At 42.3% G+C, this 24,628-nt stretch overlaps 1 protein-coding gene across 1 annotated transcript in view; it reads left to right on the top strand.

Moving 5' to 3' along the window:
* The first annotated feature begins 1,713 nt into the window (after positions 1-1,713).
* pawr (pro-apoptotic WT1 regulator) overlaps positions 1,714-24,628 on the top strand; it is a 62,195-nt gene continuing 39,280 nt past the window's right edge. The window contains 2 exon segments of the mRNA XM_022749097.1: positions 1,714-1,833; positions 2,126-2,826. Coding sequence (XP_022604818.1) covers positions 2,260-2,826 — 567 coding nt within the window. The 5' untranslated portion in view covers positions 1,714-1,833; positions 2,126-2,259.

Below are 24,628 nucleotides of genomic sequence, written 5' to 3'. Positions count from 1 at the left end.
TATACCAAAATCTTACTTTTTTTTTCCGGAAGTCGGGTGAGCAGGAAACGGGGTGTGGAGGGAAGAACCGGAGCAGAACACAGATACGGGGATTGGGCAGAAAACGCGCCATTTCTTCTTTAAATACGGACGACAACAGACAACAACATGATGGCGGCAGTGAGCAGTGAGCAGTCAGCGGTCAGTATGTAAATACACTCGGATCTCCAAACACAACCAGACCTCAGCAAAGGGGTGTCAACCACATCCTGAAAGGCCCGGGCTGCAAAGGTTTCATGAATGAATAAAAAAAGGTATCAATGTGTGCAGGAGGTGTCAATATTCTGTGACTGTTCGCATTTCTCTTCAACCACGGCATGATGACGGGAAGGAAATAAACTTGTCAATCTTCTTTAGATTGTTCTCGACCTGCCCTTCAGCCGGAATGAAGCGACTGCATCAGCATGGAGAGACGAACAAGGAGGCGGTCCTCTGATCAGAGATGGTTGGATGAGTCATCCAGCGCCTTAGGGAGTCGGTCTGTGGGATCTGCGTGGGAGAGCTCAGTCGCCAATGAACGCGCTCCTGCAGAAATGTTGCACTCAAACAGTGCAATTATCAAAGGCCTCTTGAAGTCTAGAAACAAGTGACATTGTGCCGTCAGTGTAAGTCAGAGTCGTGGATGTGAACAGAGGCTCTTGTAGACACTCACCTGTGGCTGATCTGATGGAATAAATTTACTGCTGAAATGCTGCTTTCAAGGTCCTCAACTTTTCTACCATTCAGTTACAAAACTTAGGAGGTAGAAAACAGTCAATTTCAATGTCATTCTGAACATTTTTTTTTAAAGGATTCAATCTGGAGAAAGATGATATATTTCACCTTCCCAAAAGAAAGATTACTACCACTAATGTACATTTTAAAAAGGCACCTCTTCAATTTACCATTATTTTCATAATCTATATGGTATTTTATTACTTGGTTATTCATGTATAGCCTAAATAAAATAACAAACAAATTTTGACCCACTCACACTCACTGATAATTCATTACAAGTAAATGTTCTGTATCCCAAATGTCACTTAACTATACTTAAAAGATCAAATGTAAAAGTATTAATCACACTCCTTTCTGAATGTTATATTATTAATAATACAGTGTAGTTTAGGACATTGTTCATTAATGTATTTTATATTTTTATACCAATTATAGGTACTTTATATATTACTGGTTAGAGTAAGAGTAAAGCACTGCATCATGTTTTATAAGCTCCTTATACGTTTTGCATTTAAAATCTTAATCTGGAAAGTAATTAGTAACTAAAGCTGTCAAAGAAATGTAATGGAGTAAAAATGAAACAATTTCTCTTTGAAAATGAAAATGCTAAAGTAAAGTAAATGTATCTCAGAATATTCTAATGTTCACAAATATTATTAAATAATATTCTAATATTTTATACTATGACACCATGGAATAAATTAATTCGTTCTATAAGATATATATACTATGAAATCGCAGAATATGTTATATATTATGATGAAAACAAAAGTATGATAATAATTGTTGCCATAAAATAACGTGAATACCTTTAAAGAGTAACATAATTCACCTGACACGAACCGCAAACCCCCCTGTAGGAACATTAAAGCACTATAATGTTTGGACTGAGCGCCATCTTTTGCTTCGGCTTCACTCGGAAGTAGTCGTGTGTTGTCGGACCAAGCCGGTGTGCCAGAGGGCAGTGCGAGCGCAGCGGCTCTCAGCGCTCGAGACAAGCACCATTCATCTGACCGCGGGCACACACCTGGTCGGGACCGAGGAGAACAGTTTAACCACGGAAACAGCTCCGCACAGGTGAGTTTCCACCTGAATTTAAACTTCTACTTTCCTCTCGTCAACTTTTGCAAACCCTGAGTTTCTTGTATTGGAGAAAAAGTCCCCAGACGTTACCAGAAAGTTGCAAGTTTTGCGCATTGAAGTAACAAACATTAAGGACCCGGTACTTTTTATTTATTGACGTCATGTACGTAAACAACTACGACATGAAAAAAGTCTCTAGGTTTTGAAAAAAAAAAGAGCAAGAAAAGACAGTTTAAAGTTTTATTTGTCGTGAGGCTGACTTTATTTTCCTCATACCTGTCAACAGCACCCGGGTTAATCACTTAAGGAATGTGGTGCCATTAGGACGGGAGCCGAGAGCTGAAAGTTCATATCAACTTCAACTTTTAACTTAATTTTCACCAACTTGGCGTGAAAGGAGGGACTTATCAAGAAGGGATCATGGCCACAGGCGGATTTAAGTCAAACGCTACGACAGACTTTCTGGAGGAATGGAAGGCAAAACGGGAGAAAATGAGAGCCAAAATGCTGGGGGACATTGCCGCAGCGACCGGTGCTCCCTTGGGCTCCAGTAACACAAACAGCAGCAGCCGCCACGCCGCTCCGCCGGGCACCGAGCTCACCAACAACGGAAACCCGGAGCGAAGCGCCTCCTCTGGGAACTGCCTCCCCTCCTCCTACTCGGTGGCTCGGTCCTCCTCCGGCACGGTTCTAAAGAGACCCGAGGAGGAAACGCACCACCCTGCCGCTCACCCTCCTGCACCCACTTCCACCCCGGTGAGCAACCTGAAGAAGGCCCCGCCTCAGACGGAGAAGGCTCAGTGCGCTTCCCCGGACTCCAGCCCCATGGCTTGCAATGACAGCGACAAGGAAAGTCCATCACCCAGCAAGGGCAAGGAGAAGAAGAGCACCGGCCCCAGCGCCAGGAAGGGGAAAGGACAGATAGAGAAGAGGAAGTTGAGGGAAAAGAGGAGATCAACAGGTGTTGTCAGCATACCATCCAATGAGGTGAGTGAGTCCATGCTTTATGTTTAACGCGATGTGATGGCATGTTAAGTGAATCCCCTGCAGGGAAAGCGCTTCTTCTCTTAGCTGTCACCTCCACGGGGGAAGTCAGAGGTCACTTTAGATACAGAACCGGATTCACCTCATGAGGGAAAGTGGCTGTTTATGCTGCTTAGGGGTTTGGAGTCGGGGCTCGTTCATCCTGCTGCTACAAAGTGGGACAATATGGAGGTCCATGCTGGGATGGAGGAGGCTGTCAAAGCTTGTGTAAAGAGCAAGAGTTTTCTACCTTTGCTGCTTGTAAAGTCTCAACACACCTCAGAGGCTGCAACCAGAACATGGCCAGACCGATTCTGAGTTTTTCAGGCCAATATTGATACTGATATTTGAGATTTCAACCAACAGTCATTTTCATTATCAACCTTTCTATAGTTTTTTTTAATTAATAATTAAGTTGTTTAGTCTGTATATTGTCACAGGAATGGGACAAAGGTTTGTGATAAACTTCCAGATCCCATTGTGACGTCTTCAAGCTGCTTGTTTTGTCCAACCAACAGTCCATAATCCAAATGTTTTAACTTTAAAACAGTTTAAAACGTAGAAAAACACATTTAGGAAGCTGAAACTAGTGAGTCTTTGAATTTTTTAACTTAATAAATGACTTAAATTACTAATCGAATCAAATATCAAAACTGTAAACACCAAATGTAACACCAACAAAAGCTATAATAGTTACAGTTGGAACGAGAAGAATCCAAAATAAACAAAACTGAACTAGGGAAAACATTAAAAGAAGTAGTATGTGGTTTGGACGAGCCTGTATTAAGAACAATGAATTTGTTTGTTTGTTTGTTTGTTTTTTTAGTTAAAATAGTCAAATAGTCTCCTGGCATGTCTGTCCTGCAACTTCCTGTTCCTTATCAGCTGACGTTTACATATCAGCAATACATTTTGTGATAAGCTGACTTCAGCTTATAAAGCTGGTCAGAACAGAATTAGTTGGCATGCTGCTGAATAGTTGTGGTCGCAGAAAACTATGATCCACATTCAGCAGGGTTATAAAACCACAGCCAGTGTGCATTCATTTAAAACAAAGTGAAGTAAACTTTTATCGTGTCGCCCCCCCCCCCCCCCCCCCCCAGTGGACCAGTTTTCTATTAAATACCAAATCCAGAAGGAGTTGAAGAGGTTAGGTCAGTTGTTATTGTGCAAAGTGACAGGTTATTTGTACAGGGCTTCCTTGAATTAGTTATTGTTGTACTTCAGTGTCATATCTGATATGAATGTCTGTTTACTGATGTCATTTGGAAGTTTTTCTCCTTTTTATATTTTACATTTTCCCTGGTTTTATTGCTTTTTAACATCTTTTGTCCATGTTCTCACTTTAACACATTGTCTCTTGGTTTCCGTGTGTGTGTGTGTGTGTGTGTTGTAGGTCCATAAAGTGTTGTGGGTCCATGAATAATTCAAATCAAACAACAGCACTTGTTTTCCAAAAGTCTCCAAATTCCTCCCATACATGTGTCTGGTTTAATCGACCCTCTGGAGCGATAGAAATGAAAGCAGCTCTCAGATGTTGGAGAGAAAAAGGGAAGGGGGGGGGGGGGGGGGGGTGGTAGCGGCTGGTGGTGGAGAGTGTGTGTGTGTGTGTGTGTGTGTGTGTGTGTGTATTGGACAGCGGTGTTGGGGCATTCATTGTTATTGAATTTAAATCATGTCAGACTCTTGCCTAATTCCTGTGGTGCAGACACATGCAGGAACTCTGATACGAAGCCGTGCCAGCCGAGTGCTGTGAGTGTGTGCACTCACTTACACACTTTCAAAACCACACGATTTATCCAAAAATACTTGGAATACGTGTTCTTTTCATTAAGGTGATAGTGTAAGTGGTAGTGAGATATGCCTTTAGTAGTGGTCCATAACCACCCTGTTTCCCGTACACACACACACACACACACACACACACACACACACACACACACACACACACACACACACACCACATTTGAGCTCTGTGCCCTCGGGGCAGCACAACTTGGAGTTTGACCAGTTTGTCAGTTGGTGCTCCACATCCTGTTATTAGGTGCTCAGCAGTGCTGAGCAAAGCCGTTTGAAAACTGGTCACAAGCCAGGCGGTAATGCGGGGCTTCAGCACTCTGGGCTGTGCCAGATATGTTAGATCGAGCCCATAGGCGGCTGATTGTGTTGTAAAGTGGGCGAACGCACTATTACTGGGGGGGAGGGGGGTTAGGGTGGGAGGTGGATGTGAATGAGGTGTAAGCTGAGGCCAGACAGAAGAACTGGAGGTCTCTGATCCCAACTGGAGTTAGTACAGTTTGTAGAAAACCACCCCCCCCACCCCCCCGCAGTCAGAGTGTTATCTGTGAGACACACTGAGTATGTTTACATGCCCACCAGTTTCCTGAGCTCATTTGTCTCTCAGTCGTGTGTTTGTTCCTGTAAACATTTCAGCAACTAAACCTGGTTTTAAGAAACCTGAATCTGCCAGTTAAGAGTCTCCTGAGAGGTAGCTGTCCTACATTATTGACAATCGGAGGCACAAGCTTGATCCTGAAAGCCAGAAACTAAATCAAGTTTATCTTCAGCTACAGATGTTACTCAGTTGCTACAGATGTGACAGAACTCACATAATAATAACGACCAGGTTTCTTCATGTTTTTATTTATCAAAACCAGGACAAGACTGTGAACATAGTCGGGGACAGAATTCATAAATAACATCTTGGAGTTTGCTGTCTGAACACTTTGACGCTTTGATAGTTCCCTGGGTGTCATGCTTGATGTCAGCGAGGTCATACAGTTACTAGCTAATGCGGTCTTTCATGACCTCCGTTTGGCAGCGTCATCACAATTATGCAAATGCCTCAATGGAAAAGTGAAAGTTTTTAGTATTTTGGCCACGACTTCTGTTGGAAGAAGACGTGGTATTTTATGTCACTCGCTCTCCTTTACAGCCTGTTTTATTTGCAGTTGTATTTTATGATGTACATCATTTTTTTCTCTTTTTGTTTGTTGAAATTCAGCGCTAACAAAAGCTCATTTACAGCTCCATTAAATCAATGTGAAGCCGCGGCCAGTAAAATGTCAGAAATGGTGGAAAGTGGCCATCACTTTCCAGCCCATATTATTTTCAAATAGTTTGTTTTGCCTGACCGACAACAGCACCCCCAGACATCATGATTCACTGATCGTGTCATGATATCCTTTTGTGATATTTTCAGAATGAAGCTGTTTCTCAGAAGGACTTTGAACTTTCCCCTTTGACAAGAAATGTTAATCACTCTATCACAGCCGAGGCTCTGGCGGCTCAATGGCCACTCGACCCCTGTGGTTGTTGGGCCTGCGCCCAGTTTGTTCATGGTAAATTACATATATTTAATATACAGCGATTTTAAATCTGACCTAAAATAGATAATAAATATTTCAGTTGTTGTATTGATGCACTATTCCCCCCATAGACAAAATTTAGAGCTATGAAAAACAGTTTCATGCTTTTACTGAATTAATGTGATATTTATTCTTCCTCCCTTTTCTGACACATGCTATCTGTAACTGCTGATGTGTCCAAGCCTCAAGATACTTTATTGTTTTTACACCTCACACTTGAACATTTAAAACTAGCCACCAGCAGCAACTAACACTAAATAACATCTCACGGTTTCTAATCCGACTTTAATGATGGAGGCTTTATCTCTCAGATCTCATGGGCCCGGAGATCCTGCAAGGAATCAAAGAGAGACATAAAAATCCCAGAACTGGCAACGCAGCAGATATACTCATATATTCCTTTTTTGTCAGATGTTTCCCTTTCTCCTCCTGGTGCATATATATAAAGGCCCAAACTATGCAAATGAAGACTCGCTCACACAAGCTCCCTTTGTGACGTGAATATGAGTGGACAGGTGTGAATAGAGATGCCTGGGATTATCTCCCCGCTCGTTCTGTGCAGAATAATAGCTGCTGAGCGGGATTTCAGAGCATCTGGGGAACCCAATCTTCTGCCTGTTGAGGTTATAATGGCCTGATAAAAGCTCCCTGCTTTACTGGAGAAAAGACACTTTTTTTTTGCGCAGCATCAATCAGTGTGACCTCCTGCGTTCCAGGAAGGTGTCTCCTTTCTCTCGCCCTGCTCGCCGCCTCAGACTGGAGGGCATTGTTGTTGATGCTGACCTTTGACCTGCTCACGACATGCTTATGCAACAGAGGAATGTGGAAACTAGTGTGTGTGTGTGTGTGTGTGTGTGTGTGTGTGTGTTGAGCATCTCTGTGAGGGTCATTTTCTCTCAAAGGTTTCAGGGTTGTGATGTAAGTGTGTTTCCTGTTGGTCACGCCGCACGCGGTCCGATGGTGATTCATGTCGTTCATTGTGTAGCTTTTTATGACCTCAGTGAGTTATGAGGCTGTAGCCAGACACTCACACTGCCAGGGGAGTGTGAACTTTGTTTCATGTGGATGGCTGGATCTACCCCACAGAGGCTGCTGCTGCTGCTGAGTGTGGACCCAACCAGCACCCCCTACCCCCACCCCCACCCCACCCCGCAACAGCTATTTGCCCGCAGCGTCACCGAAGAGGTCAACGGGTTCAACCTGTGATACTGTGCCGAGCGCTAACACGCCGTTGACAGGAGAACATGGCAGACAAGAGGGTCCTTGTTTAACCCGATCCTTTGTGAATCCAGGTGGTTGTTAATGTGTTTTATGTTTTATACAAACACATCTCAACCTCTTAAACACCACTGTCCCCACTGGTAAAGCACTTGGCACAAACTCTTGTTTTACAGCCAGACTTTGCTCAAACCCACAGAACTTTATTTTGAAAATTGTAGTTAAGATCACAGAGTTTCCAAAGTGCGTCAGCAATATAAAACTGTATGAAATTATTTATTGGACTGGTGTCGCCATGAAGAAGCTTGAAAGAGTCTTGCATTTAGATATTTCACTTAGTTTAAAATTCATGTACTGTAGCTTCAAAGAAGAGCTGGAACAAGCTGATAAAGTTAAATGTCAGAAAGTGTGAAAAATGATTATTTTAACAACTTTTGAGGGAGCAAAACAAGGGGAAACAAGTTGTTTTTTTCATCTTGCACTTAAATTTCACACTTTTTCTGCCTTTATTTGTTACATGAGGACAAAAATGTTTATTTATTTTTTTATGCTCTGCTACATTAAAGCTTAATTTTCATTTTGGACATTTCACATACACATTGCCCTTTTCCAGGGGCAAAGGATGTACTGTAAATGTGTGTGTAGTGCAATCTGTCTCATATCAAATGAGACTATGCATCATTGAGTTGTGGAGTCAACTCTTTCATCTGAACGACATTAATCAGCAAATGCCTTAAATTCAAACGCCCCTGCCTTGTTTATGCCCCAGATTTGTTTCTGCTCCATTTTATTCCGTGCTGAAGTTCAGTGGAGGGTGAAGTTGTATGTTTGGATGCTGAGAGCAGCTGGAGAGAGAGATGGCACGGTATGATACTGGTTTTAATGAAATTGAGACTAATGTGTCTTTTTGTTGCTTCTCCAACACTGAGACATTGGGTTGATATTACAGCAGTCCTTCAAGGCCATTCTTGAATATGCAGTAGATTAGTGGCGTATTTATTATCTTTTGCGTCTTCAGTTCTCATAATATCTGGAGTTGATGTGTTTTTTCTGTCAATTGTCTTAAGGTGGATGCCGCTTTTACTGTTTTCTTAGCTTATTTAAGGTATCCATTTGCTGATGCTACATAGCTAACATTAGCATTGACAGCTGTTTATTTACCAGTCTAGAAGAAACGTTGCGAGTTCAGCACTAAACGTCATTCCTTTACTCGCCAAGAGCTGTCTCCAGCGGTGGAAAGCAACCCTTTTGTTTTTCTTTTATTTCTATCACTTCTTTTCTTCTGCTGAAGTTCGCATGCTAACCAGCTAGCCCCGGCTCATCTGGGACCATATTGTCACTTTCCGATACCGAGTCACTGTAGCCTCCAGGCTGCCCTGAAGAAGTGGCGCCGTTCAGACGACGTAGTCTAACCTCTTGTCTTGTAAATACAACGATGGCTGAAGCTCTTGCCAAGACTGATAAGTAAAACAGCTGTTAATGATAACTCTGGCGTCGTAGCGATAGCAAAACTTATAAATAGCTCTTTTTAAAAAATTGTATGAAACCAGCTGGGAACCCTCTAAATTGTGAATTTTATGAATCACTACACTTAGAAATCCTACAGTAGTTTGATTGTCATAGACGCTCAATTCACAGCTGTGCACAAGAATGCAAGAATGTTAATTTGCATGGGGTGGAGCGTGTTTCACTTTCTGTTGAAACCTTCTCCAAACAAGGTCACATCATCACAGTAAATACCACAGGGGTTTTATCATGGACTTAGGTAAGAAAGGAGCTATTTAGGCAGGGTGTTTTGTTACCTTCTTTTCACTTGTTGGTTGAACAACAGGAATGCTAAACTCTTTAATTAAAACATGTGTTTCTCCAAGTGAAGTTTCCCAAGCCAGAAGTACCAGCAGTGTTCCCAAGAACATTTTTGTTTGGGTGACTTATTGGAATGAACTCTGGATTGTTTACGAGGGCCGCTGTCACTGGAAATGTTTCAGAGGGGTGACTAATAGAAAAAAGAAAAGAAAAAAGTCCCAGAAGAGCTGTTCTGTGAGATTTAAGGGAATTCCAAAGGAGGAGGAAGAGGAGGGAAAGAAAGAGGAAGTGTTGCTTGTCTGCTTCTGCGATGAAGTCGTTACCAGCCTGACCCCCCCCCTCCACTGGGGCACCTGGGGGGTCTCTCGGCACCTCATAAAATACACAGCACACTCGTAATGGGCCGTGGCACGTGGTTTTGTTCAGTTTGTAGGATTGTTACGTAAACTTTGGTTCTCATTAAAGTGACCTCTGACGAGCTGAGCGTCCATTATGCTGTCAGACGGCATCAGATCACCTGATTAGAGCTGAAGAGGCTGTGAGAGGGTGTTGTCAAGGGCTGGGTGTCGAACCTCCGCACCTTTATTTTTTTTTGTATGAATTAAAATGTGTCCATGACATCGAGTGTCAAGACATGTCACAATGTGGAACTGATCAGATTTCGTTGACAGCGTTGTTGTTGGAGTTAAACCAAGAAAAACTGTCAAGAGCAAACTGTCACTAAAAATGTCGACAGTCACAGACACTAAAACATTTGTGGAAAAGTTATTCTGATGTTTGTTTGATTTGGTATCGTAGTACTACTGAATGCTTAGGTATTAGAGTTTCTGTATTGCGGCACCACTTGTTCTGTTTGACATTTACTGTGGGGATTCTTCAAAGTTCAAAGTCTTTTCTGGGTCACTGCTCTTTAGTTATGTCTGTTCAGGAGCAGACTGTAGATTATTACTGAAGAACGACACACAGCAGAACGCAACGTTGTGCAAAACCTGCGCTGTCCCCCGAGCGCCGGCGCTGGATGAACACATCTCGTGAACATGTGAGGCCTGCAGGCTGAACTTGCTCCGTCCGCTCTCCTGCCTCAACAGTTAGGAGCTAGGTTAGCTAGTTAGTTAGGAGTAATATAGTCAACAGCCACTGAAAACTCAACTGTTTGTAGAGGCGGTTTCCTGACAGAGAAGCATCTGTCCTTCACCTGAGACATTACTCACTTCCCTGCTACTGCCTGAGTGACACAATTGCTGTCATCGTGGCTAATCTTTAACTCCTGAGTGTGTGCAGACCCAAGTTTGGCATCAGTAAACTCTCATTGTATGGATGTCAACTTAAAATTAAAAAGAAAAAAAAAGGGTCCTAAGTAGAGCAGAAAGGATCGATCATGGGGAATTTGCAGCAGTCACACATTGTGAGGCCTCGTTGAATAAACTGGTTAAACCCAGTGTGCAACGTAACCCATGTAAATATTTAACTAAATCCACTTTGACTGTTTTCTCTGCAGGCGCAAAACAATGTCAGAGTGAATAGCCTCGTCCTTGTCTGACCCTGGACTCAGGCTATTGTTTTGCCCTGAAAATCCACGTCAAATTTTACACCTTTTTTTTGTTTTGTTTTTTAATTTAAGTTCATTTACACATTTTCTGTCATAATTCCCTCTCTGGTTATTACCTTCCTCATTAACAGCATTCACACTGAGAACATTAACACGCTCTTGTGTGTGTGTTGTGATAACTGACGTGCAGTAGATATAAATTTACAGTTTGAGATTTTAATCCTTATAGTTTACAGAGCCACTCAGAGATAAGTGATGATCGGTTTCGTGGAAATAAATCTCCCACAGTTGTGTGGTTTTTTGTTTTTTTTTTGGGGGAGACTTTCTGTGCCCAGCCGCTGGGCGTCCTGCGAGTGTGACAGCACACAGACGTACACAAACACACTCAGCAGGGAGGGTGTTAAGTAAGAGAGTTGTGGATTAGACGGGTGGGCGAGTGTGTGTTGCGATTTTGTGCGTCTCTAACGTGTAACCTATTTGTCGGACATTCCTGTGTGTTTGCTGACGACCGAGGGGGAATTTGTGAGTCAGCCCTAATCAGGCCACTCTGCATGATTAGGCATTTGGGAGCCTGTCTGTTTGTATTCATTAAAGCAGAATTACTGAGAGACCCCAGCCTCCCTTCTCCCATTCTATTTTAGATTCTGGTACACATTTGGTTTGCCTGTTTCTGGCGTCTCTGCTCTGCATCCGGTGCGAGAATTCAGATCTTGTAGAAACTTTAAAGAATAAGAAATAACAAAAATCTTCCTCGTACAAATGAAAAGTTGAATTCTCAGGCAACAAAATCCACTCTTTCTCAATTCTTTTTTTTTTTTGCGAGGTCCGGTATGGTCGCTAATGTTAGCTAATGTCAAGTTTTGTGCTACTGTTACACCACTTTTCAAGTATGTCACAAATAAACATGAAGAGGTCTTTGAAGTGACTGACTCAAAGGAATCTTGGGAAATAAAGTCAAGTTTACCAGATATCGTCACAGTGGCCGTTGCTCAGTCAAAGTTACGTCATCTGGTTTTAAGAAGAAAGTCAAAGGATGAGTCAAGTATAACCCCTGCATTATAAAGTATATAAGTATATAAGTATTAGCACTAAAATATACTTCAAAAAACTTTATTTATAGACTCTTTTTCAAAAGATTGTTCCATAGTGCTGCACATCGGAAAACATTCAACAAAACAAATCATAAAAATGAAGTAGATAAAGTATGAAAATGAAAGATGGCTCCATTCAGAGTTAAGATATTGATTAATGACTGGGTGCTTTAATGCCAGGTGGTCTAGCCGGTGCCTTAATCTAAAGCAATAAATCCTAATTTATGAGGTTACCTTATTTGTAAGTTTTTTTTTTGTAAAGTTACTAGTCACCACATCTGCTGCATCTGCAAATTCCCATCAGCAAACTTAATCATAAATGTCATATCAGGAATTCAGTAACAAGATCTACTAACTTCAAAGGTTCCATAAAAAGAGCTGCTGATGTTGCTTTAAAAGGTTTGAAAATATGACCTTTGATAAAAGTGTCCAGACTGAGCCAGAAGGTATATATCAATTCAGTTCAATGTTGATTTTTCCCAGCTGGGAATTCAGGTGTGCAGGCAGGTTTATAAAAAAAACAAAACAAAAAAGCACAGACACATAATAAAAACAAAGAGCCACATAAAACATCAAATGTCCAACATGCTAAATTGTTACACGTTTAATAAACGAGTAAACTGGACGATGCACCAGAGTGACACAAGATCAAATGTAAGGATATAGTAGCACCTCCAGCAGGCAAGCTGTTTTTCAATGCCAGGACACAGAAAAATAAGGCATCAACTCTGTAGGTTTAGTCGAAATCTGACAACTGTGCCTCAAATATCAATTTACATTTAAACCATTTTGAGCATTTGATCCAAATCGGACTCGTTCTGTCTGAGATACAACCTGATATTTCATGTCTGATGCAGTTTGCCGTCGCAGCTCTGCTCACTCTGCCGTTTTATTGCGTGAGGGACAATAAGCCTCAGTTATATTTGTATGAGTGAATGCACACTAACAGACTGATTTTTGTCTGCAGTCTAACAGGTTTCACGCACCCGCTTCTGTGTGTTATGTCACCGGGGATCGGGCTCAGGACTATATTCTCTCCGATAAGCATCGCTGCTATCGGGCGAGCTGGGTTTACACATGTAGCCCGACCTGCACTTGAGGAATGATGAACAAACACAATTTCCTCCTGTTTCAGTCGGGAGGGAAAGGGAAAGACTCAGACGGAGGAATGTTGGCTTCACAGGATGATGTTTTTGAGTCTCGCCAGTGTTTTGTTTGGCGATTTCACTTCTCATTTCTTACTTAATTTTCACAAACACAAACTAAACTTATAAAAAATTTCAATACTTACTCTTGGCACGTGTGTTGCCCCTTAACAAAAACAAATAGGGTTTATTAGAACAAGGTATATCAGGATTTATGTGGTAATTTAGGTTGAAGTGAAAGTATTTTCAACACCAGCGGATTGATTTAATTTTCCACTTTAGACAGACTCTCCTGAATATTTGATAGATACGGAGGATTTTTTTTTTTTTTTTTTCCCCATGGCTGTTTGAAAAATTGTACATGGGCCACAAAAAAAAAGTCGTACATCAAAAGGACACAGTATTGAAAACACAGCTCAGTGAAACAGCCCAGGAATGCAGCTGAACCCCTGAAATCGAATAAATATGTGGCTCTGAACTGCCAAACGCACAAAGCCTTGATCTTTAAGCCTTTCTCCCCAACAAAGGAGAAAGGAGAAACCTGCTTCGGTCGTGAGAAGGGCCTACCTGTTTGAAAGCTCATTCCTTGAAGCTCGAGTGTCTTTCTGTTTGTGCATGTACTCGTATACGTGTGTGTGTGTGTGTGTGTGTGTGTGTGTGTGTGTTGTCTTTACCACTTGTGCCACTTTTACACCACAACACTGGAGGGAGTGATCTTACACTGTGCCACCCACAAAGTCCCTTGTTTTCTCATTCCAGCTCCGTCTTGCTGGACTTTGCTGGAAATTACATCTGGCGCTTTGTTTTGAGGCGCTGTTGTGTAATACAAGTGTGTGTCGTACATGTGTGCGTTAATTTCCATTCTGCGATACCATCTCCGCAGTTTTCAGTACATCTTTATTTATCCCTATGAGGGCAAATGTGCGTGGCAGATGGCAGTAAACAACGGAACAAAACAAAAATACAACCAAATAAGACATTTAAAAAGTGTATTTGGTTTTTCCAGTGAGTACTGTTGAGATGCTTCTCTGTTTTCCCACAGCGGAACACGTCACCTGAAGTAAACACGCCTCCGCTAACCTTCAGGAAACGTATAACAAACCTTTCTGAACTTTCTGAATAAGTGAGGCTCCTGTTTACACCATCATCTCATTTAATTAAATTGATCAGAAAAATGAAATGTCATTATAATCTGTCATACTCAGGAGATAGCAGTAATTGACCGCTCACGTCGAACCTTTGCTTTAGCGGTAATTAATCAAAACAGCACATCAGGAAATGTCAGGAAAAACAGAACCACAAACTTACTTCATTTTACATGACTCACCACTTCTGCTAATTAATGTCTTGGGTGAAACCTGCATGTATAAAAAAATAAAATAATAAATAAGGGTTTTTAAAGGCATTAAAAACTGTGAAATAAAAGCTTTGAATTTACATTTACTTTTATATAAAATTAAATACTGGCAATTTCTAGAAACACCTGCATTTTATAGTATTACATCATTTATATGGAGAAAACCTGACAACTGCTAATTGTTCGGGGAAGTCCAAGTATAGTTATAAATAGTTTTAGTATAGTTTCTGCCAAAGCATTTCCTTTGCCAGCTGGTGGTTAGAAACACATGTGGTAGAACCTGTTGCACCTGTCGCTCCTTCCAGTTCTTCTCATCATGATTGAGACTGACACATCGTCACTGTTTTATCGATTTATTTTGGATAGATGAACTGAACACAGCTCCACTGACACGGGTTTGATCACTATCAGGCAGCCCGTGTCAATGTGGATGTTGTCTTAAAACAGCGGCCTGTAACTTGGTGAATTACTACATTTAAACCAACCTTCACATGAGTTTCCAGACTTTTTTTGCCAGCATATAATTATCACTCAAAAAGTTGATTTCTTGCATCGTATTTGGATTAAAAACCAAGCTGTATAAAAATCTGAAACGCCACAGATTGACGAACTGAAATGTCTTGAACACGTTTGTTGGCAAAAGCTGCACAAAAGCAATTAAAAGGTCAAATCTTTTACATATACCAGTGTTTCTGGGCAGGATTTAAAGTGAGATAGAGTCATTTTTATCTCCGTCTAATTGTTAAATAATATGAACTTTATAGTTTCCTCAAAAAATACCACAGTGCAGTGAAGCATTTAAGATGTATTGGCCACAGATTGGAAACTTGATTGTGACCCTTGAGCTCTGCCCTCATCACACCTGTTAGCTCTGATGCTAAATGACGAGTCATAAGTGTCTGAAATCTTAATTAACTTGGACCGGTGCAGTGTGTGATTTCAGACCCAGCTTATCAGTGAACTATAGCCACAGGAGTGAGACTGACGTGTCACATGGAGATATGAACATGTAGAGCAAACACTGTTCTTTAGCAACATGTACACAAATACAACAATAACCGGAGCCAAGATGTCAAGTCATGATGTTGTTGACAGGCACACCCTGTTAGTGGACACCTGCACTGTACAGTGCAAACAGTATCAGGACAATGGTTTGGTTTCGCTTGTATGCTCCTATACATCAGCACGCTGGAATTCAAACAACACAATAATAGTTGCAGGGCGGTTCACATCCATGTTAGGTCGACAGTGACCTTTAGTCGCTAAATTTAGACCTTTTAGTCACAAAATTTTAGGACATTATCTCTCAGTCAGGTTTTCATTTTCATTTTTTTGGGACAAACAGCTGAATCTCGTTGACCTTCCACATCCGTCACCTGACCGAAATCCAATTAATTATGTGTTTTCCCTGCAAAAAAACAACCAAAATGATAAAGAAGTGAATTTTGCTGCAGTGTTTTCATGGCAGAGCGGCAGCAGGGAGGCTGCAGAGTGTCTGCTGAAGTCTGTGGGTCAGACTCTTCAGCCAGATGTTGACATCAAATACAAAATCGGCTTTATTCAAGTTCATGTCAACATGACACATGTAGACTGTCAGATTCATTAACCTCTGTTGTGTTTTTCTTTTCGTTTTGCTGCACATGTTGTTGTGAATAACGTCTCTGATCTGATGGGTGTTAACCCAGCATCACCTTCACAATGAGGTCATCGGAGGTTATTGTCCCAGAACGCCTTTCATGTTGTCGGCAACTCGCAGTTTCAAACAAACTTGTGGTGTTTAGGAATGCAGACAGACAGACTGAGAATAAATAATAAATCCTGTTTGTTTGTTTTTCTTTTTTTTGAAAGTGGAACGTGTTTCAAATCGCATGGCTGAAAACATCTATCGCCACTACATCGCACGAGCTCGCGCTCCGCCCTCCGCGCTGATGGCTTCTGACGCCAGTAGATTCATTTAAGATGCTTCTCGTGATCAGAGGAGGAAGGTCAAGGCACCGAGCAGAAACTAGACGCTGATTTGTGTTTACTCTGATCTCTGACCTTCACACCTTCACCTTCGCACAGCCGTGACCAATTCTTTTGCTCTGACTAATTGTCGTGATGATTTGAAGACTTCGGCTTTTCTGGTACTTTCTTGGAGATGACACGAGCATGAGGAGCTCTCAGGGTTTGCATGTTTGTCTCCTCGGGGTCTCATCACTCCACACTATAAACTGTAGCTCCTCACAGCAATATGGGGTTTTATATACTTTTTATTTATTCTCTGTGTGTGCTGTTTTTCTTTTTTTCTTTCTACCTGTTGCCGTCTGGCCACAAAACTGTGTCCAAACCAGCGAGAGAGAGAGTTGAACAGACAGATGTAGAGGAGTTTCAGTCATGCCTTCGTGTTCAGAGAAAGAGAAGCCGAGCGGTAATTTTTAGCGTAGCCCTCTCTCCTCAGCGGGTATTAACCTTTGCCTGTGGCGCTGACGGCCTCCTAAAAGATTCATAGCTACCGAAACTTCTCAGTTCAGCGTGACAGATTGGATTTTCATCACAAGCCACCCTTGGTTGATTGTATGCTTTGCTTTCTGCCGTACGTCATGAATCCCTCTCTTCCACCTCCAGCTCCTTGTTTGTATTTTTGTCTGGTTCCTTTCTTTCTGAATTTCATCTTTCATCTGGTATTTGGCCTGTGGCCTGTGGAGGCATGTAGTTTATTTTCCCTTTTTCCATTTGTTCTCTCCTTCCCCAGATATCTGCTCAAACAGCTCATTAGTAAATCAGTCCTCAAGCCTGCATGCATGCATGGTCGTTTGTTTGCATCCTGAGATTCCAGGCTGCAAACTCATAAGTAAACATGAGGTATAGCTGTGTGTGTGTGTGTGTGTGTGTGTGTGTGTGTGTGTGTGTGTGTGTGTGTGTGTGTGTGTGTGTGTGTGTGTGTGTGTGTGTGTGGCCTTTGTGCCCTCTCCTCTCTTCTTTCCTCTCATCTCTGTTTTTCCTCCATCCTCCCCTTTTCACCGTCGGTCCAGTAGCCAAATGTGGAGCTGTCCAGGGCACGATGAATGGGCCGGTGTCACCGGCTCTATCTGTCCACGGGGCTGGATTTATCTTCCTGGTGTCAGCCCGAAAGGTCACACAATCAAGTGCAAACAGTCGTCGCCACACCATTATCTAGAGGACGGAGAGGGAGTGTTGCGCGTCCTCCAGGGATTTCCTTTTTTTTTTTTTTTTGAGATGTTACCGAGCGAAAACGGGGTGCTGCCGTCACAGTGGACAACAGGCATGACGGCTCCGCTAGGCGCCGTGTCTACATCCATATTCACCTGCCTTTATCATAAAGTGGAGCTGCAGTGGAGAGAATCACGTAGCGGAGGCACTACAGACTGGGCTCAGTCTATTCATGATATTTCTGTGATTACTGTGACTCAAACACAACTTTTTTTTTTTGTTGGACAAATCTGTTCTAACTGCAGCTTGGCACATGAAATATTTCAGTCCCTGTCTGCCATGTGGATTGTATTTATTTTTATGTTTATTATGAATATCATTATTATTATTATAACAGGTTTGCTTGTACTGGTATTACTTGTTACTACTACTTATTGCTTGTTTGTGCGTATGCATGAAAGAAGTATGGCTTCGTCCTCACGGCCAGCGGCCCCTTGCAGTGACATGAGCAACTCTTCGCTTTAAACTTTCCTGTCTCTCTCTCTCTCACTGTCACTGTAATAAAGACAAAATGTCCAAAAAATAACTAATAATAAAAAAAAAAAAAAAGAAATGGTGGCTTGGTCAGAGCGATTTGAGAGTTTCATCAGAGTTTTGTCTATGGTGAGAGAGAGAGTGTGTGTGTGTGTGTGTGTGTATAGTCCCTGTAAGATATTGCCTTTTTAAAGAGCGAGTACGTCACCGAGAGAAATCTGGACTTAAAAGCATATGATCTGTTCTCTCTTATTTCTTTGGTGTCATTTTGTATAAAACATCAAACACAGAGGCTCTTTGTGCGTCTCTGGCTCAGGGTAACATTTTCAGCTGACACTTTATTCCATTTAAAGTTTCTACTGTGCAAAATTGCCCAGTACAGCATTAAATAATGCCTTTCTGTGGATGACTGTCATATGACTAACACACTAGGTTCTTATTGAAAAGGACAAAAGGGCAGGAGGTGGTTATACTGGAAGAAATAACCTCGGGTTTCTGTTGACTGGATCCATCTGATGTAGCCGGTGCAACATGTGAAATTGAATTTCTTATATTCAGCGCTGTTTTTCTCACAGTTGCGTGATCGTGGCAGGAATAGTTTTTACATACTGCACGCTGTTGTACTCTAAAACCGGTCTTTCATTTCCAGACTCGTGTACTTGTGTCGTGTCTCGTCTGCGTCTTCGGTGACGCCGGTCAGGTGTAGAGCTGAACCAGGCTTTGACTTTTGAGACGAAACAAAGTGTTGTGTGGTGAACACAGGCTGTAATGTTTCCCAGCCTGTGCTGTTCGCTGCCGGTGGGGGACTTCAGGCTGAGCTTAGCTTGACTCATGGTCTGGTTTGGTGTCTGCCAGCAGTCCAACACAATGGCCTCTGTACACAATAGTCCTGCCTCTGTCCTGCTGGAATGCAAAACATGCTTTAACAGTTTCCGATACTGTATATGTGAGTATTGTGTTACGCGACAGGCAGGCAAGGTGCACTCGACAACACGACCTCCAGCGTACAAACAAACACGGAGCCGGTATGACCCCGTCATGGCACAGAATTCAAGATTATAGTGATTAATCTGGAAATTATGGACGGTATCAGTCAGCTGATGTTCACGTTTGGTTGTTAAGTTGTTTTGTTTAGTAGTTAAGTCATTTTTGCACAGTTTCATATATTTATAAATAGGTCTCACATGCTAATGAGGCCCTCTTTATTAATGACTTTATTAGTGGTTAATAAATCATTTACGACCAGCATGACGGCATGTTCTGCAGCTGGTGTTTATCGTCTTTGTAGCTCTTCAGTTCATCAGGTAGACTCCTCCAATCCACCATTTGACCTCTGACCCCACTGGACCAAATTCCATGTATCCAACAGACTTTTGATATTAACGATGTGTGTTTTTATTATTCACGTCTTGTCAACATGCTGGTTGCTCATTACAAAGTGAGAAACCTATGGTCCTTATTGTTAATGACATAACATTTATAAATTCAAAGCTCTTTCCAGAACCTGGCAACCTAAAAGTCTTATTAACAACTCGTCTATAAATGATATAATAACCACAAGAGTAAATGAATTAGTTACAACTTATAATCCCTTTATAACAGGTTATTAGTAGTAGCATAATAGGACCGTAACATGTTGTAAATGTTCCTGATTTGTATCATTGAATATTGATTAAGCCAGTTCTTGATATTCGCTTCCTCTGTAGGTTTGTAATAAATGGTATTAATAAGGCTGGGTAATTAGTCTGATCAGTTATGGCCCAAGGCTGAACAAGAAGAGAAGAGTGCTAAAAAAGTTACAGAAAGGCCAAAGCAATTAGCATCAAGAACGAACTAAAAATTAATGAATCAAAGAAGTAGAATGTCCCTTACAACTTTTTCTGTAAGAGACCTTATTAAAATATCAGTTTTCATTAGTTTTAGGTCGAAAGGGGGAAAAAAAAAAAAAAAAGTCTTTAAACAGGAAGTGTTATCATGAGCGAGCAGTGCCTCTAAACTCGGTGCCTGGAAGCGGAGCTCCTCCGGGACCTGTGGCACATTCATGAACATTATAGAGTGATTACTGCAGTGGTCCTGAGAAACGACCACTCACATGCTGACTCTCAGGCTTATCCCCAGACTGTCTGTTCTCTCCATCTCTCCCAGAGGAAGAAAAAGGGAGGATCTGAAGTTGAGTATTGCTGCTGCTGAGTAACAAGCTCCTCTGAAATACCACGAGAACTAATCAGTTGTCACATGGCGGTCAGTTTCCTTAGCCGTCTTTGTCACCTGTCCACCCTCCTCCCATTCACTCAGGGTTAATGAGAGGCCTGTCGTCGCTCAGAGAAGTGTCCACCCTCCGCTTTGATGTTTCTCCTCCCTCCTCAAAGCGCCGTTTTCAGCGGGGATCCAGCATGTTCTTGCACGCAGGAGGGAGGAGGATGAAACTGCGAGGGAGGTTACGCAGCGGCATGCATCCCCGTCGTGTATCTGTGACGCTGCTGCCTGCCTCGAAATCCTGGAGAATGATTTATAATGCCCTCAAGATCAGTTACATAATGTTACAGTGCTTGTGCTGTTGTGCAACTTCTTCCTTGCACAGTAGCCGTTTTTGATACACCTCTGCCAGTCTTGCATCAGAGGGACGATTTATGGTTTTCACGCAGAAGTGTGAGTCACTGTCTGGATTATTATTTCCAGCAGGAATCAGAAATGTTGATGGACGTGTCTCGAGCGTTCGTCCAGGACCTGCTGTGTGCTTTTCTGGAGCGAGGGGCTTTCCATTAATCTGGCCGTGTTTTCCAGCCGGCTTCCTCATTTGCATGCAAAGCTCTGCCACTCTCTCTCCCTCTCTCTCTCTCTCTCTCTCTCTCTCTCTCTCTTCAAGCTCACAGCTCTCTTCTCAAGTGACGCTTCAAAGAACAGATAAAGAGCTTTACTGTTGAAAAATTAAGAGGGTACAATCAGCTGTCTGTGGTTGTATGTTACGTGGCAGGCGTCGTAACCGAATATCTCTGTTGTGTCACCAAGAAGGAGTCGCCTGTCACTGTTCAGACTGCAGTGAGAAAGTTCTGTGATAATGCAGCAGCTCTGTAACGTCACGAGCAACGGCTCAGTGTATATGAAGGGAAATATAGTTCTTTCAGGATCTGTTTTTGCAATTAAGTTTAGGCTCAACCAGCTTGGGTTTGGCCTCAGGACATGCCTGAATGCACATTCTTTTGCTTTGCACTCTTTGTCTTCATCCCTTTCTCTTCCTCCCGGCACACCCCCCCCCTCCCCCCTCCCCCTCCGTGCCCTGATGAGCGGTTGGGCTTCTTCCAAGGATATCCATTATCGAAATACTGAACTAATTCCCCCACTCAATCTCTTGTTTTCCCTCTTTTTTCCCCTCTCTCTCTCTATCTCTCTCTCTCTCTCCTCTCACATACTCACCAAATCCAACCCTGTTCTTTTTTCTCTCTCTCTCTCTCTCTCTCTCTCTCTCTCTCTCTCTCTCTCTCTCTTTACTCTGCTGAGCAAGATAAGCCTCAGAGGGGCGCAGGGTCGTGGAAGACTGTGGATTGACGGCGGTCGTTTCTGTCCAGTGCTGGAGAGAAACAGTTCATTTGTCCAGACCTGCGGTATAATTTTCCCAGAGTCTCACGAGGAGAGTCCGCGTTCTCATGAGTAAGGAACAGAGCTTTGCTCAGGGGAGGGGAGTTCACACTGACTCTCTCCCTCTCTGTTTTCTCACCTTAGACCTCCGGGCTGCTCCTGAAAGCCCCACAGAGTTTATTGCAAATTTCTGGGGTGATCCCCTCTGTGGGCTAGACTTAAGCAAAAGGAGCAGCGGGGAGGGGGGAACGTGCAGCTACAATAGAGCAACAAACACAACAGAGATGGGGGATTTTTGCTAAGGGGCTGTGTAGATCAGTCCAGATTTATGATAAGCCGATGTAGCATATACAAACCTTTATTTACAAGACTGTTATCCCCCTGCTGCTGTCATCACACACCTGTATGCTCCAGAGCAGTCGTTCGTTTCCTCCTTGTGCTCCTTTCCTCCAGATTAAAGGAGGATCCAGAGCTTGAATAGCTCTTGGCGAACCCGGTAGCTTCTCTAATCTCACACCCACGCTGCTGGGTTTTTTTTTTTTTTTTTTTCTAAGGAAAAGGGGAAAAACCTGGCAAATAACCACAGACACGCAGACACACAGAGGGGGGCAGGCAGTGATAACCATCCACATCCTCTCTCTTATTTGAATGTAAATACGGCGATGCAGCGATGCGTTGAAATGGCTATTTAGAGAGAGCTGGATGGGAATGGAAAAGGGAAATTTTATTGTTGCTCCAGGCTTGTCCACTGACTTTGTCTGTGCTGTTGCACCGGGTGGGGTGGAGTGGTGAGGAATGCACTAATCATGCAACTGTGCTGCCCTGCCCTGCCTTTGCCAGCTGCCCTGCCCTTTTGTCTGCACTTGGAAACCAAAACAAAAAAGGAAAAAAACTTACCAGGGTTTTGACCATTTCTCTCTTTCTATATACACAGTCGCACAGTGACATAAAGGTGGAAAAGAGGCTGTGGGAGTGGGAAATGCTTATTGTCTTGGTCTTCCAGGAAGAGCTGAAGCGCGCCCCCCCCCCCCAACTTCCCATTCCTGTCTTCTTCTCTCACTATGACGGGAATGTTGTGACACAATCAGTAATCCAGGCCGAGCTGTACCCCAGAGAACAATAGCTTGTATTCACAGTGTCCCTCAAACGCATCACCTGTCCTAAATTTTGTAGAACATCCTCAGATATCAGCATTGTTTAGTTTTGGCTGAGCTATGACATAAAGCTTTTCCTCCTGCATTATGCAAACAGAAGCTGGGTGTTTTGTAAGTCCTCTGTGTTTACTTAAAAAAGGTATTTTAAGAGACAATAAATTCTACAGTTAAACTGTCTGCACAGGAGCTGCGTGCTTCACATAGCAGCAGAGATTTATTCTGAGCTGAAGCATTAAAACTTATTGTTTCCTAGAGCATGCTGTGCTCTACTTTCCTGCAGTAAAACTATACTGCTGCTCTGCTGTTCTGATGTAATATAGAAACCAGTCGCATTTTATAAGAAGAAAAAATAAATCTTGGACTGCACACGGTTTGATGATTTGGCCCGAAGCTCAGTACATTTTTCATTAGGCTTATGTTATTTCCCTCCAGTGTATTTTTCAGATTATTTTCCATTTGGAAATCAGTGATTGACAGCAAAAAGGCAGACAGCAGAGTTTTGAGACAATTTCTGAATTTCTTGCTCAAGGCACTGTCATCAAAATGAATTTGGCTTTTATTCATTTAATTGATTTCTTGCAATAAGTTAATTATGTTTACTTTGTTTTGCGTATTTTTTTCATTAAGAAGTGATGAATTTTACATATTCATTCTCATCACTGCGTCTGGCTCAACTTCGAATTCTCCAACCTGTCGTAGAGTTTCTGGGTCTGATGAAAATAGACTTTAAAGGCACAATTCATCTTTTCTGATTAGTTATTCCGAAATGAACGTACGTTGTGATCCATCAATCAGTTGCCTGCTGAGCTGATGCATTTAATCTTGTTATAATTGTAGCTTAGACAGTTCCTTTTTAATGTGTGATGCAGCGCCTCTGCTTGTGTCAGGCAGTGTGGGGCCACAACTTGTAATTTATATGATTAAAACGTCAAAGATTGGCCCTTACACTGGATCTGGAGATGAAGCAGAAAGTGAAATTCAAAATTCACATCTGTTGTGTTTTCATAAGAGCTGTTCTTTAGTAAGCTAACAACTCATGTGGGTCAAACAACCAATCATCCCTGTCATCAAAGACTTAGAGAAGAAGAAACACCATTGAGTCAGTGTGTCAACTGGATAAGGAGATGTCATGTTTGGAGAAAACACCAGTCAAAACACAAAAGCCCCTCAGATTGTTCCAGATGTCAAAGCAAACTGACAGCAGCCTCTGCATGACGATCAAAGCTCGGTGCGTCACATGCTGCGCCGGGTCCAGTTCCCCGTCCTCCCTTTCAACACAACGTTACCAGCGTGTGTTGTGTTACAGCTCGGAAAGCGTCGGGTAACTGAGACCTCACTTCTGCCTCGGCCCCCGACTTGATGCACTGAGGTGATTAAAAGATCCGCAGCCCTCGAGATGATTAAGATCATTCCACAGTTTTTGGAGTGAAACTGCGTTTAGCGTCTGTATCTCGACCGTTTTGAAGGTTCTGGAGTTGAAGACATAATTTGAATAATCTATTGGCTGCACAAATGTTCTAGTTATTATGATTTTATAGTTGTTCTGGTGTGTAATCAGCAGCTCATTTGTTTTCTCTCTCTAAATTTATCTCTTTTTCTATTAGTGGAATATTTTCTCAAGTGTCTTTGGCACAAAAACGACCTGATTTATTATTGTGTTTTTTACTTTTGTTGCACTGGGAAAAATCCATGTTAAAGACATTTTGAATGCATCCTTGCTTGAAATTTGATCAGCACTATACCTGTTTTTAAGTTTCGTTTTAAGACAACCACTCAGCTCAAAGTCACTAAACTTTACAATGCAGTAAATACGTC

The sequence above is a fragment of the Seriola dumerili genome, unplaced genomic scaffold (genome assembly GCF_002260705.1).
Source record: "Seriola dumerili isolate Sdu_G_001 unplaced genomic scaffold, Sdu_1.0 BDQW01000138.1, whole genome shotgun sequence".
Taxonomy (NCBI): domain Eukaryota; kingdom Metazoa; phylum Chordata; class Actinopteri; order Carangiformes; family Carangidae; genus Seriola; species Seriola dumerili.
This window is presented reverse-complemented; position numbering and strand designations above follow the sequence as displayed.